The 13,530-nt window shown below is 50.4% G+C and overlaps 1 protein-coding gene across 1 annotated transcript; it reads left to right on the top strand.

Annotated features, from left to right (window-relative positions):
• Nucleotides 1-1,077: 1,077 nt before the first annotated feature.
• LOC135980033 (alpha-2-macroglobulin-like) lies at nt 1,078-13,438 on the top strand. The gene is made up of 15 exons (XM_065580122.1): nt 1,078-1,232; nt 2,270-2,393; nt 3,338-3,452; nt 3,631-3,740; nt 4,216-4,377; nt 4,783-5,010; nt 5,393-5,456; nt 6,432-6,574; nt 7,008-7,157; nt 7,623-7,793; nt 8,712-8,817; nt 10,342-10,456; nt 11,125-11,353; nt 12,514-12,640; nt 13,260-13,438. Exons 1-15 carry the CDS (start codon nt 1,084-1,086, stop codon nt 13,421-13,423), a joined length of 2,157 nt encoding a protein of 718 aa, XP_065436194.1. The 5' UTR covers nt 1,078-1,083; the 3' UTR covers nt 13,424-13,438.
• Nucleotides 13,439-13,530: the final 92 nt, after the last annotated feature.

Here is a 13,530-nt window from a genome sequence, read left to right as displayed (position 1 = left end):
CATTCTGAACGGGTCAGTAACGGTGGCTCCACTACTCCTCTCCCGGCTGTCCGACAGGGCATTCTGAAACTTCCCAGAATCCACTGCTTCTGGGGTCTGTGCTGGGAACTGCGGGATAGGTACCACATGGTGTCGCAATTGAAGGGCTTTAAAGCAGTGCTCTTGTAGGGCAAACCCGCAGAGCTCCGAACACCAGTCAGCATGGCAGTGCGGGCACAGTGACCAGCCTGTGCTCCAACTGGGCCGATCTCACTGGTTCCAGTGCTCCAGTGTGACCTGGCTCTGGACAGACTGTCACCTCCTTGCTTGGGATGCCTCTGCATGTGCCACTCCAAGCCATGCTGGCTTTTGCCTGAGCCTTATACCTACAGCAGCTCTTATTGAGTTTGCTCTCCACTCTTCCCCCCACCCCCACCAGTGTCTCTCTCCCATTATTACCCCTCATTCAGTTAGTTCAGAACTGCTGAGAAAATTCACTTTGGGGCTGAAACTTGACAGTCTAGTGCCCAGCCAGGAGGCGAATGCAGTCTGTGAGCTCAGCCAGCAGGAAACAATATTTGCTTTTACCGTGTTATGAAACAGCTTTTATCCGACTCTTTTCACGCAGGGATAAGTTTAAAATGGCTGAACTTTCGGGCCCGGTTCCCTGGTGCAGTCGGTCTGCTTTGTACCACTCCAGGGACGCAAAGTAACCGGGCTTATGGCTGCTTTGCTTCACTGGAGCAGCACAGGAGCCAGAGCACACAGTGAATGTGGCCCTTTAAATCTGGTGAGTGACGATGGTGCACTGGGGAGTCGGGCCCTCACTAGGTATCACTTGCGTAGCATAGTTTGGAATACAGCGTCTAAAGCAACGACAGCCCGGCGGTCGGGGTTGGGCAAGGGGAGCAAAGGGGAGGGGAGCAGGGTTACGGTGTCTTTCTCTTTAGTTCCACAGTCCCTGGCCAGATCCTCAGCAGGTGGAAGCTGGCACAGCTGCACTGGCAGCCATGGAGCTGTGGTGATTTATAGCAGGCTGAGGATCTGGCACCATGCCTTGGGGGGTGGGAGGGGGAGAGGCTGTGTCTGTCACTCAGTGGGGAAATGACAGTGATGTACACGTGTTCCCTCTGCTCTGCTCAATGTCTGGCCCTTCTCTCCCCCTCAGTGCTGCCCAAGTACGAGGTGTCAGTGAAGCTGCCCAAGAAAATCACCATCCAGAATGAGGAGCTGAAAGTGGCCGTCTGTGGTCTGTGAGTCACAGGGTTTGAGTTACCGTTCTTTGTGCTCGTCCACCATTGCCTTCCTGCTGCTACCCCAGAAACCAGAACTGGAGAAGGCCCCTGGGGTCACTTTCTCTCCATCCCCAAGGGCTCTGGGCAGGATTGTTCCCTACTGTCTAGTCTGCACCCAGCCCAAGCTTTAAATATCCCAAGAAATGGGGCTCCTCCCCCTGCCCCAGGAAACGATGCCTCAGCCTCATACAGCTCCCTCGCAGAAAGGTTTTCTCCATTATTCAACCCAAATTTCCCCTTTCTTAACATCCTTCCATCCTTCCTAATCAGACCCCCAAGTGCCTCCTTAAATAACCCCGGCCCCCCATTGGTGATGCCTCCTTTAGACACTTGTAGGCAGAAATTACGTCCCTTCTTAGACATCCTGTAACCAGACTCGCCAGATTTAACTCTTCCTTCCCTCCTCATAAATCCCTCCCTCCAGTTCCCTGCTCATATTTCTTGCTCTTCTCTGAACACCCTCCAATTTGTCAATGGCTTTCGGGTAAAGAGGTGCCTGGAGCTGAAAACAGTGCTCCACAGGTGTCGTGTAGCAGTGATGGGAGATGATAATCCCTCTCTATAGAGCCTTAGTGTGACCCCACCTGGAAGACACTGTTCAGCTCTGGGCCCCACAGCTCTGAGGAGACTGCACCTGGAATATTGTCTGCAGGTCTGGGCTCTTCCATACCAGAAAGGTGTGGACAAATGGGTGGGAGCTGGGGGAAGGGAAACTCAACTGATTAAGGAGGAGAGGAGCCTGAGTATCAGGCAACATTTCCTAATGGGGCAGGCCTGCTGGGTAATGGAATAATCTCCCACGGGAAATGGCTGGAGTCCCATCACTTGAGTCACTGAAAAACAGGACTAGACCAAGCTCCAGAGAATAGACATTAGGAAACCAGCAACAGAGTTCTCAGGGGCAATGGTATAAAGGGCCCCAAAAGGCCTCTTCTGACTGACTCTGTCTCCCTGTCTAAGCACCTTGTGTCTCTTTAACCCCTCTCTGGTTACAGATACACCTATGGGACCCCTGTCCCCGGCCTGGTGAATGTCCGTGTGTGCCGGAGATTCTCCCAGTCCAGGTCACACTGCTATGGAAGAGAGGCCGAGGCTGTGTGTGAGGAATTCACCAGACAGGTGAGTCCAAGGCCCATCCCATAGGCAGGAGGCAACTGTCTTGAGGAGGGCGATCTGTGTCTGTCAAAGGGGATTGTTAGACCTCAGCTGGGATTCTGTGTTCTGGGTTGGGCTCTGTCTCACAGGAGGGAGGTATTGGTTAGAAGGAGGTGAGGCCAGGGCTGGGGGGTATAAATTATGAAGAAAAACCCTTCGGGTGAAATCCTGGCCCCATTGAAATCAATGGCAAAACTCCCATTGACATCAGTCAGATCAGGATTCACCCCGAATGGGTATTTCTTCTAGCTGGGAAAGAGAAGACGCTGAGAGGTTTTTGTATCAGTGAACGGGATTGAGATGGAGAGGGGAGCAGGAGCAGAGCAGAGGAGAAAGCAAGAGGGAACTGTAGGATCCGGAAGAGAGAGAGAACTCAAGAGAAAGAAAAAAGAGAGAGACAGGGCAAGGAGGTAGAGAGAAGAGGGTAGAGCAATAAAGAGAGAGAGGGAGAATATGAAGGAGAAGAAAGTAAGAGAGAAAATAGACCTAGGTTAGACCGAGATAGTTGGAGAAAAAGAAAGAGAAAGAAAAAGAAGGAGGAAGAGAGAAAGAATGTGCATAGAGAAAGAGAGAGGATTCCAAGGGTGGATAAAAGACACAATGAGATTTACCACACTAATGGGAACAATCAGGGAACCAGGTGTGTACCTTGGAGAATTTGGGGTGAAGTGCATCAGAGAGGGCAGCATGTTGGATACGTCACTGGGGACCAGAGATGCCTTGATTGGTTTGTTGAGGAAGAAGGGAAGAGAGGAAGTCAGGCCGGATCAAGCCAATAAGAGGATGGGATTAAGGCAAACTAAGCAGTAGGCAAATGTCTTGGGTGCTGGGGTATCTGTTCCTGTTTCACACGGACCTGAATTGTACAGGGATTTCCATGGTAATTTCCTCTTTGGTCTCTGGCTCAGGCGGACGTTCGAGGCTGTGTCTCCAATGTGGTGAAGACTAAAATATTCCAGCTCAAGCGAAAGGATTATGAGATGAAAATTGAGGTTGAAGGCAAGATCACGGAAGAGGGTACAGGTATGCATCATGCTGACCTGCTGGAGCTGTGGGGCCACACTGCAATAGCAGTGGGTGTTGCAAGCCAGCACTGAAGGGCACTGGCAGAACTGGACAATGTGGGGCAGGATTGGAGCATCTGGAGGTGCTGCAGGTCAGTGCATTAGTTCAAGCCCCTCTTTGCCGTGTTTTCTTTCAGGAGTGGAGTTAACTGGGACAGGCTCCAGTGAGATCACAGACACCATGAGCAAAATCAGCTTTGAGCAGGTGGACTCTCATTACATACCAGGGATCCCCTTCTCCGGGCAGGTAGGGAACCTCTGAGAGCCCAGGAAATTACCTGACAGGAGTGTGCTTGTCTGTGGAGAATGAGAACTTGCAAATGGAAAAGGGAAAACGTGGGAGGATCACCAACCATGGGAAGAGGAGCCATCTCCCTCTGCCTCTACACATGCTACGGTATCCTTGCCATTAGTGGGAATTGCAGTGCCTTCCTCTGACCCCCTGGTGCTGTCAGAGACAAGATACAGAGGAGAAGGCCCATTGGTGTGGCCAGCACAGTCCTTCCCATGTTCCCAATCACACACTCTGTGAGGACGTGCCACCTCTTCAGGTGGTTCAGACTCACCCAGCACGTTCACACACACCTGACCCTTGGCCAGCTCTGTAGGAAACACCCTCTGGAGCTGCCTCAGGGGAATAATGTGGGCAAAGGGTCATTAGGACTGTGGGGACTGCTTTCCCTGAGTAGTAAAAGCAACGGAGATTGGATTTGTTCCTTTAGGTGAAGCTGGTGGATGGGACCGATGCTCCAATTGCCAACGAAACCATCCGGATTTCCGTAGGGAGAAACAACTACGAAGCCAATTACACAACGAATGAAGAGGGCCGAGTCTCGTTTTCTATAGACACTGTCAACTTCACAGAAAACTCGATTCAAATCACTGTGAGTGGCTGAATCCAGGGAGCTAGGGGATGGGAGGTGTCACTGACTAAGCTCCAGGGCAGATGTCCGTGGGTTTATTGATCTCTCTGCCCATGGGGAGATAAAACAAAGAGTTTGTTGGCTGGGAATTTCAGTCTCCTCCTCTCTGTCTTGCTCTATCTCTGTCTGACTCTCTCTCTGTCTGTCCCTTGCTCTCTGTGTCTTGCACACACTCTGTCGCTCTCCCTCTGGTTCTCCATCTCTCTCTCTCTCTCCACATGAGCATGGAAAATGCAGATCAGTGCACGGTGCACTGAAAAATCTGCCAAGAACATGTTTTTAAAATTACCCACTTTTTCCTTCTGAAATGTTAGTAGACTTGTTGCTCACTTTTTGATCTCATGTAAAAACGTTCTTCTTTATCAGGCAAACCATAAATCTGAACTGAACTGTTACGACAGAGACTGGATCACCCCTGTGTATAGTAACGCCGTTCACACAGCAACACGCTTTTACTCCCCGAGTCAGAGCTTTCTCAAAATCGAGCCCCTGTCTCAGACTTTAAGCTGCGGCTCCAATGAGATGGTCCGGGTGCACTACATCCTGAAGCCAGAGGCCGTGGGGGAGCAGAAGGAAATCGTCTTTTACTATGTGGTAAGCCCAGACCTAGTGACCTCTACCTCCATACACATGATACAGCACTGGAGGCCAGACACCCATATATGTCCCAGGTCACCAAAGTGCCCCGAGGCCAGGTTCACTTGACCTTGATATTTACATGTAAAAGCCAGTGAAGGAAATGCAGAACTGGCCAGCCAGTGGATGGTTTCTGCAGGGAGAGAGAATTTCTGACTTGATCGAGGTCCCGGTAAACTCCAGTCTGGGTCTGGGACTCTGTATGGCACTGCGGGATTTTCTGCTCCTTCCCCACAGGAAGGCATCGGTATAGACACCCCCCACCCCCAGCATTCCCCCGTGAGCATCTCCCACCTCCCACCAGGACCCCTGTAACATGAGGGTTTCTTCTTCCTGGCAGGTGATGGCCAAGGGAGGCATAGTGAGGGCAGGCACCGAGGTGCATCCCGTGGGGGATGGAGAACGTGAGTAGAGCTGTGTGAATAACTGATTTCCTGGTTCCCTGACCGAACCAGAAACCTCAAAAAACAATTGTTTGGGAGCAACTGAACCATTTCACTTTTGAGCTGCTTTAATCTTTTTAAAATAGAGTTGAAGGGAAATTGTAAATGAGGAGTTGTTTTGAATTGAAAAATGGAACCTTCCATTTAGGAAATGTCGAAACAAAACCTTCTGATTTGTTGCCGATTTTTTCCTGACCAAAACCATTTGGTGAATTTCACACAAATTTGTGAAATGTTTTGGTTGATCCGAGTCTGCGTTTTTGACAACAAAAAATCATCCAAAAAATTTCAGCTCATTCTCCTTGTGAGTTCTCCTCACCCCTTTCTCTGTCTGTCCTGGGAGGCTGAGCTGTTGTGTCTGAAGGAGGTGCCGAGAACAGCGCCCTTCTCTCTTAATTTTCTCTCTTTCCTTCTTGTCTCACTAGTCATGGTCTCTCTCTCCCTTTGACACACACACAGTTCCCCTGACCGATTTCATTTCATTAATGGCAGTCTCAAGGGATTCCCAGTTTGACTGATTCAGGCTGGCTGGACAAATTCCACCTTGAGGAGCAGGAGTGTGGAATCCCACCCCCTCTGCAGCCCTGTGCGCACAACCCTCCGCACAGAGCCCCTGTACATGCACTTCTTTCCTCACCTTCATTATTGCATGGGCAGGGGGGATCCTGCACTGATGGAGGACAGTGCTAGACTCTAGCTGATATGGATTTAGGGGACATGCTGAGATCCACCAAACCCATCTCACCTGAATATCCCACACCGGGTGTTTGCACTAAGAGTCCAAGGCCTCAAGTATGCGCCAAAACTCTTACCCTTGGATAGCGAATTTTTCAGGGTGGCTGATGTTGCAGCCATAATAAGGGAGCCTAGGGAAATGTGTGGCCCTGGAGCTGATTCTCTATAGTTTAGCTCCCGCCCCCTGTCTCTGTTTGCCAGATATCCAGGTATTTGAGCTGAGCCTCCCCGTGCGGCCTGATATCGCCCCCCTGGCCCGGGTACTCGTATACACCACTTTACCAAGCGGGGACGTTATCGCCAATTCCGAAGATTTCAAGATTGAAAACTGCTTTGCCAATAAGGTGAGCATCCGGTTTCTATAACTCGCATTCACCCCATGGACAATGGCCCACCTGTGGAACCTGGAATTGCAAATTTCAAGGAAGACTCAGGAAATGTTCAATGGCTCCATGAGCCCATCAGGCACTGACCATGGATCAGTAATTGAATATGAGAGATGAATGCACATCAGGAGTAATTTGCATAAGCAGAATTATGGAGGCACAATTGACATATGGGGGCGCTGCTGGTCATGTTTGAATTGCATTGGTCAGGGATGAGGGGCATTGGCAGGGCTGTGTGGGGAGCCCAGGACTGGAATAGCGGGGGCTGCAGGGCAGAGTTCAGGGGCATTGGCAGAGCTGTGAGGCGGTTCCAGGACTGGGCTGTGCTGCGAGGCAGAGTGTAAAGGTACCTGGAGAAGTAGCTCCTCTAACTCCTTTCCTGGGGTTGCAGGTCGACTTGCATTTCTCACCGGCCGAGGGCCTCCCCGCCTCTGACACTCACCTCCGGATCGGAGCCTCCCCGGGCTCCCTGTGTGCCATCCGTGCTGCGGACAAGAGCGTCTTCCTCATGAAGCCTGAAGCAGAGCTCTCGCCCAGCTCTGTAAGTGCCACAAGAGCTGGTCTTGTCTGGAAAGTGCCGAGAATCACTCGTGAGAGCTAGGGCAGAGCAGTCTGTCTGTTATTGTAGGGTCCCTCATCAGCACAGGGGCTGCGCCCACTGCTTGATCTATGTAGGGCCCTCATGAAAACTATGGCTGCACCCAGTGGTTTATAGTTCTGGGGCCATTTGTGAGGACACAACCACACATACTGATTTATTACTGGAGGGCCACTGGTGAGCACTGGTCAGCACACACTGGGTTATTATGGAAAAGTCAGTGCTGAGCCTTGGAGTCAGACATTCTGCTCTGTTACTGTAGGGTTTGTTATTGTAGGGTCAACCTTGGTAACTGGGATTGCACGCACATGTGTGTTAGTTTAAAGCTGTCTGTGATCACTAGGGTGGCACACGCTGGTTTATTATTATTGGGCCTGTGGTCACTGACATCAAGGCGTGTCCGCGCAGGTGTATAATTTGCTCCCAGTGAAGGAGATCAGGGGTTATAATTACCGAGAGCACCATTTGGAGGAAGAAGACAATAACCCTTGTGTGAAACTCGACAACGTCATTATAAACGGATTCATCTACGGACCCATTTCTCCTGACGGTGAAGGGGACGCCTACAACGTTCTCAAGGTGAGTGCCACGTCTCCCTTTAGTGAGCTAAATCGCTGCTAGTTCAGAAGATTTCCTCACCGGATGCTGGCTGAGCTGGGTGCATGTTAGCCAGCACATTCGAGGTAATAACGAAAGCTGGGTCAGAAAACCCCAGATGGGAACCCCCCAGCATTGAGGATTAAATGCCTCTCTCAACCACTGAACTCTAGAGGTTTCCCATCACTAATTTAAACATGACAAGGAGACATTCTAACAGCTGGGGCACAGAAATAGAGCCCAGAAATGGGCGACTCTGACTCTGCAGCCATTTTGTCAAAGAGATCCTGTCCCACACGCTCTCTATCCCATCTATGTAGGTCTCTGTGAAGTGCCAGTCTCCATTTTATTTACACACGCACTCGCAGAGATGTGCAGAGTGCCGCTCTGAGCCAGCACCCAGGGTAATTACCCAGCCCCAGCTAGTGAGGGTTTGGTGTCCTGCGGGATTTCAGGTTTGTTCCCAGTGAGGCTCGCTCCCAAATCACCCAAACCCCAGCACACCTGACAATGACTGCTAGGCATCTCAGCAGAGAGGCAGGGGATGGACTGGGCCAGAGAGACTGAACTCCCTCCAGGGCAGGGCCGAGGCAAGCCGGCAGGGGCTGAGTACACAGTGGAAGCTTGCACTGCTCATGCCTCTGATGAACCTGCTCTGAGGACAGAGAGGATGTCCGTCTCCAGCTGCTGGTCCGGCGCCTTTCACTGACATAGACCTCGCCCTTCCCTTCCCACCAGCCACACTGGCATTGACCTCTCAGGCCTTAGTATCTGCTATTGCAATGACCCATCCCTGCACTGTGATAAGTGCTTCAGAACCCGATCCAGTCCAGACGGCACGTTTATCTCCTGACGTATGGTTTACTTTACCACATGGCTGTCTGGGTTATCTTTTTACAGGCGATGGGTTTAAAAGTCTTCACCAGCACCAAGGTCCAGAAGCCCAGACTCTGCATGGAGAGAATGTACAGTAGAACATATGTACCTGAGGTGGCTGGTATTGGCGGTAAAAGAGCCTGCTTTGTTTTACCCTGCTTATACCCCCCCGTTAGGTGCGTTTCCTGCTCCCCTCCCTTTCACCCTCTCCTCTGCATGGAAATTAGACCAATTCGACCAGACTCTGTTCTCAGCTATGGTGGCCGAAATCCACTAACGTCAGTCCTGAAATAGGAATCTGGTCCATTTCCACCTGCTTGCTCCACCTGCTTGCTAACCTTCCACCAGCTAAGGAAATATGCATTGTTGTAACTACACTGATGCAGTGGCACCTTGCACCTCCTAATGTAGATTTGGTGCACTGGCAAAAAACAGCTGCTAAATCTTGTTGACTTTGGTTGCAGCTCTCTCAACCTGGAACAGGACAATTTCCACTTCCAGGTTTTCACCTTCCAGCAAGTGCTAGAGAAAAAAACTAAGCAGAAAGAGAGACAGGTTCAATGGGGAGGGAGTGTGAACCCAGGGGGAGAGTTTAGGATTCGGAAGCAGGAAATCTTACTACATTCTCAGCTCTCCCATCAACTTGACCTTGGATGAATCATTTCACTTCTTTGTGCCTTAATATTCCTATCTGTAAAAGGGGACTAATTATACTTACACAACCTTGTGAAGAGCTCTGAGATTAGATGGCTAAATGTTAGTGTTAATTATGCTCTCAATTAACTAGTGAAAATGAAGAGTAACCAGATCAGATTACTGACCCTCTAATCCAATGTCCCCATTCCTACTGTAGGTTTCACTACTGGTCTATATATGGCAGTGTCCTGCCTCCTGACCATATTGGATCAGCACTGTCATCTTTCTAGCGCAAGGTCCCTCTTCAGACAGTGGCCAATGGTGGCTGCTTCAGAGGAAGATGGAAAACCTCTGTATTACACCTCACTGTGCTATGGGGCAAATTTCTTCCTGATCTATGGCTGGATATCAGCTTATGCCCTGAAGCACGAGGACTGATATCCTGGATCATCTGAATCCTAGCTGGTGTCACTAGTGTTGCTGCTACTCTTAGTTATATACAGACACAGGATTTTTTTCTGTGAAACTCACTGAACTATTTGCATCTATAATGACTTGGGGCAGTGAGTTCCACTGGTTAATTCCATTTGAAGTGGATATAGGCAGGGCTCTGAGGGCTGCTTCAATGCAGTTATTATGTCTGGGCTTCCCATATCCTCCATGATTGGTGGAGTTGGAATAAACATGTTCATTCATCCATACCACCCCTATAAGAAGTGCAGAAGTCTTTAGAAAACAGACAGTGCTGAGCTCATAATAGGGCAATAGAGATGTTTTTTCAATGGCTTCTAAAGAAGTTCAGAAAAGACAGCTGATGACATTGGGAGAGTGGGTTGGGGAAGGGAGTGATTGGTTGCAAGCAAAGATAGGTTTAAGTTTGGGTCTGAATTTGAAAAGAGGGGGTTTCAAATCTAGGGTTTAGAATCCAATCTGTCACTAACTGGAAACAAAGTGCCATGATATAGAATGGGGTCTAACATATCACCTTTCTCTCCCTTACCTCCTCCAACATCTAAAGCGGGGCTCATATATGATGCAAATGGTGGCATGATGGAAAATCTCATTCATGGCCCAGTGGAGACAATCCGGAAGTATTTCCCTGAGACGTGGATTTGGGATTTAGTTCCAGTGAAGTAAGTGATGTTTAGGGGATGTGGTGAGTGTGGTCAACTGGGTTACACAGACTCTCAGAAGAAGTTGCTCAGACACCATGAGATGTGCTTATATCCTTCTGTGATAGCTGGAGTACCTTTTGTAGATAGACTAGAGAGAGACAAGCATGAGGGATGGATAGGCAGGTAGAGGAAAGACAGGAAGTAAGTTAACTAGTTCTACTAATACACCACAGTGACTCCTTCTCCTCTCAGTAACTGGGAGACAATTGTGTGGATCTCAATGGACAATCCCCTGTTGTGTGTGTGTGTGTGTGTTTGTTTGTGTGTGTCGGAGGGAGGTGTAATTTCTTTTTGGTCCCAGCTCTGGCGCAGAAGTCGCTATTAGCTATGCATCTCATCCTTTTCTGTATCTGTGTGTCCTGAGGGATTTTCTGTTCACCGTGGAACCCCAACCCCAGTTTTGTTATTTGGATGATTCTTCTGCGGAGCTGGATGTAGGATAGGATGGGAGGAAGTGTTCTGCGGTGAGCCTACAATAACCAACCAGCATGCACATCCCCAGTGCTCCCAAGGCATTTACAAAAGTGGGGGAGGGGGTGTTCATTCAGGATGTTGTGAGGGACACAGTTGTTTCCCCCAAAGCTAGGAAAGCTCCCCCCATCTCCTTGTTCTTGTTTTGTCACCAGGTCTGTCGGAAGTGCTGATTTGGCCGTGACCATCCCCGACACCATCACAGAATGGAAAGCCAACGCGTTCTGCACTTCAAGTGACACTGGCTTTGGCCTGTCCCCAACCGTGTCCCTCAGAGCCTTCCAGCCCTTCTTCGTGGAGCTCACCCTGCCCTACTCTGTGGTGCGCGGCGAGGCCTTCACACTAAGGGCCACTGTCTTCAACTACCTGACCCGCTGCATCAGGGTAAGGGACACTCGCAGCTTTGCTCAGCAGGGGTCAGGGAGGAGACCACATGGGCCAGTTGCAACATGGCTTCCCATCCAAGGGAGGCAGCTGATTGGCCCCTAGGAAAGTGTCTTATTACAGTGGAAAGAAATGGGTGATGGAAAGGAGGAATCTGATTGGCTCCTAGGTGTGTGTTACTATAGGGGTACAGAGTGGGCGTTATGAAAGAAGAAATCTGTTTGGCTGACAAAGGTTTGCGAGCTGCAGATATACCTGACACCAACTTCCTGTGTGGCTGAAGGCACCTGGCCTTAGACCTCCTGTGCCTATCTCATGACCCCATGGCAAGCAAGGTACCTGGGGTGACCACACACTGTGCATCACCCCTTACTCTAGTGGAGACTCCAGGCTTCCTGGAATGGACACATGTGCTTGGCCTTTGGCCTCACGCCGCACAACACCCCCTGCTGCACTACAGCCGCTGGGAAACTCGCTGGCCTGTTGCATTCATGGAAACGGCACTGACTCTTTAGCCCCACTAGCCTACAGTGTATTCCTGCTCCAGCACAGGGGACTGGAGGGGACTCAGGAAGGGGGTCCCTGCAAAATTGTGGTGACTTTTCTCTCAGCTTTTATTTAAATGGGTTTCATCCTAGATAAAGTGAAGCGGGAACAAGCTTTACAGTGTTAAGGGCCCCCAAGGCCCTCTCATCCGCTTCCCCATCCCTTTCCTGCCCTTTGCTACGCTCACTGATGGTCCCTAATTCTGTTCCCTCTCAGCTACTCCCAGATAGCCCACCGCCCCCTATAGCCAGCACTTCACCTCCTCCCCTAACAAGACACCAGAGGGCTCTCAGACTCATACCAAGGTGGTAAATTTGGGGTCACCACTTTGGCTTTATTCCCACAACTGGTCCCGGGTCCCTCAGGCCCTGCAATCACCTGTTTCTTCAGAGCCATGCACCCAACTCTCTGCCCATCCTCCGTCTCCTGCACCTCCCCAAACCTCGGTACCCCTCAGCTTTCCCCACCTCAATCCCTGCCCCACCAAATCCCTGTGTCCCCCAAACTCCCTGCCCCCTCTCCTCCCCTGCACTGTCCCATCTCCACTTACCCCCAAACCCTTCGAACCCCTCTCTCTCCCCCTGCCTGATGGCACCTCTCTGTACAATTGACAGGTCAGCATCTCACTGGCTCCATCTGATGACTTCCGGGCTACCCCTGTGGAGAAGGAAGAAGAATCTTATTGTCTCTGTGTGAACGGACGGAAAACAGTATCTTGGGCTGTGACCCCAAAATCTCTGGGTAAGGGACCTGGCAACTCCAAAATCTCGGATCAGGAACTAATGGATGGCTCCAAAACCTCTGTGAAAGGGATCAAGTGGCACTGAAATTTCTGGATCAGATTTCTGGTGGCTCCAACCTCTCTGGAAGGGACTGATCCGCTGTGAAAGGAGGAAGGCTGGCCTTGTGGCTGAGGCACTGGACTGGACTCAGGAGACCTGGACTCAGTGTCCAGCTCTTGGGCAAGTCAGTGTCCCCATGCCTCAGTTTCCCCATCTGACTACTGCGATGGGGGCCATATAAATACCTGGATTGACAACCTGGTTGGGTCTGAAATTTCTGGAAAAGGAAGATGATGGCTCTGAAACCATGCAGGGGTCTGGGCGGCAGAATCTGAAGAACTGACCCTGCAGTCCCCTCCTCTCCATCTTGCCCAGCCCCATTCGATGTAGCCATTGGAGTCTAGGGGTTGGAACTAAGGCTGCCGCAGAGCTGTGCTAAAGTGCTAACCTACATGTGACTTGAGACTTGACCCTCTTTAGAGAGATTTCCATGTAATCAAAGCAAAACACCAAGCGAATGACACTGACATCTCTGTAGCTGCAGTGCCTGGCAGAACACTTACCCTTCTTTGTTTCAGGTAATGTGGATTTCTCAGTGAGCGCTGAGGCCCTGAAGACAGATCTGCCCTGCGGGAACGAGGTAGTGGAGACCCTGGACAAAGGGCGGAAGGACACGGTGATCAAACAGCTGTTAGTGGAGGTAGGTGGGCTGTTTGGTCTCTGGGGTATAGAGAAGCCATGATAACTTACTGCTGTGTAGTGACAACTGATATAATGCTGCAGGTCTTCTTGGTTTTATAGGGAAGCCATAATGACTTAATATGATCTCAGCAATAACACGTTCTCTAA

Source organism: Chrysemys picta, unplaced genomic scaffold (genome assembly GCF_011386835.1).
Source record: "Chrysemys picta bellii isolate R12L10 unplaced genomic scaffold, ASM1138683v2 scaf1632, whole genome shotgun sequence".
NCBI classification, from domain to species: domain Eukaryota; kingdom Metazoa; phylum Chordata; order Testudines; family Emydidae; genus Chrysemys; species Chrysemys picta.
The sequence above is the reverse complement of the archived record's forward strand: the minus strand, read 5'-3'. Positions and strand labels throughout refer to the sequence as shown.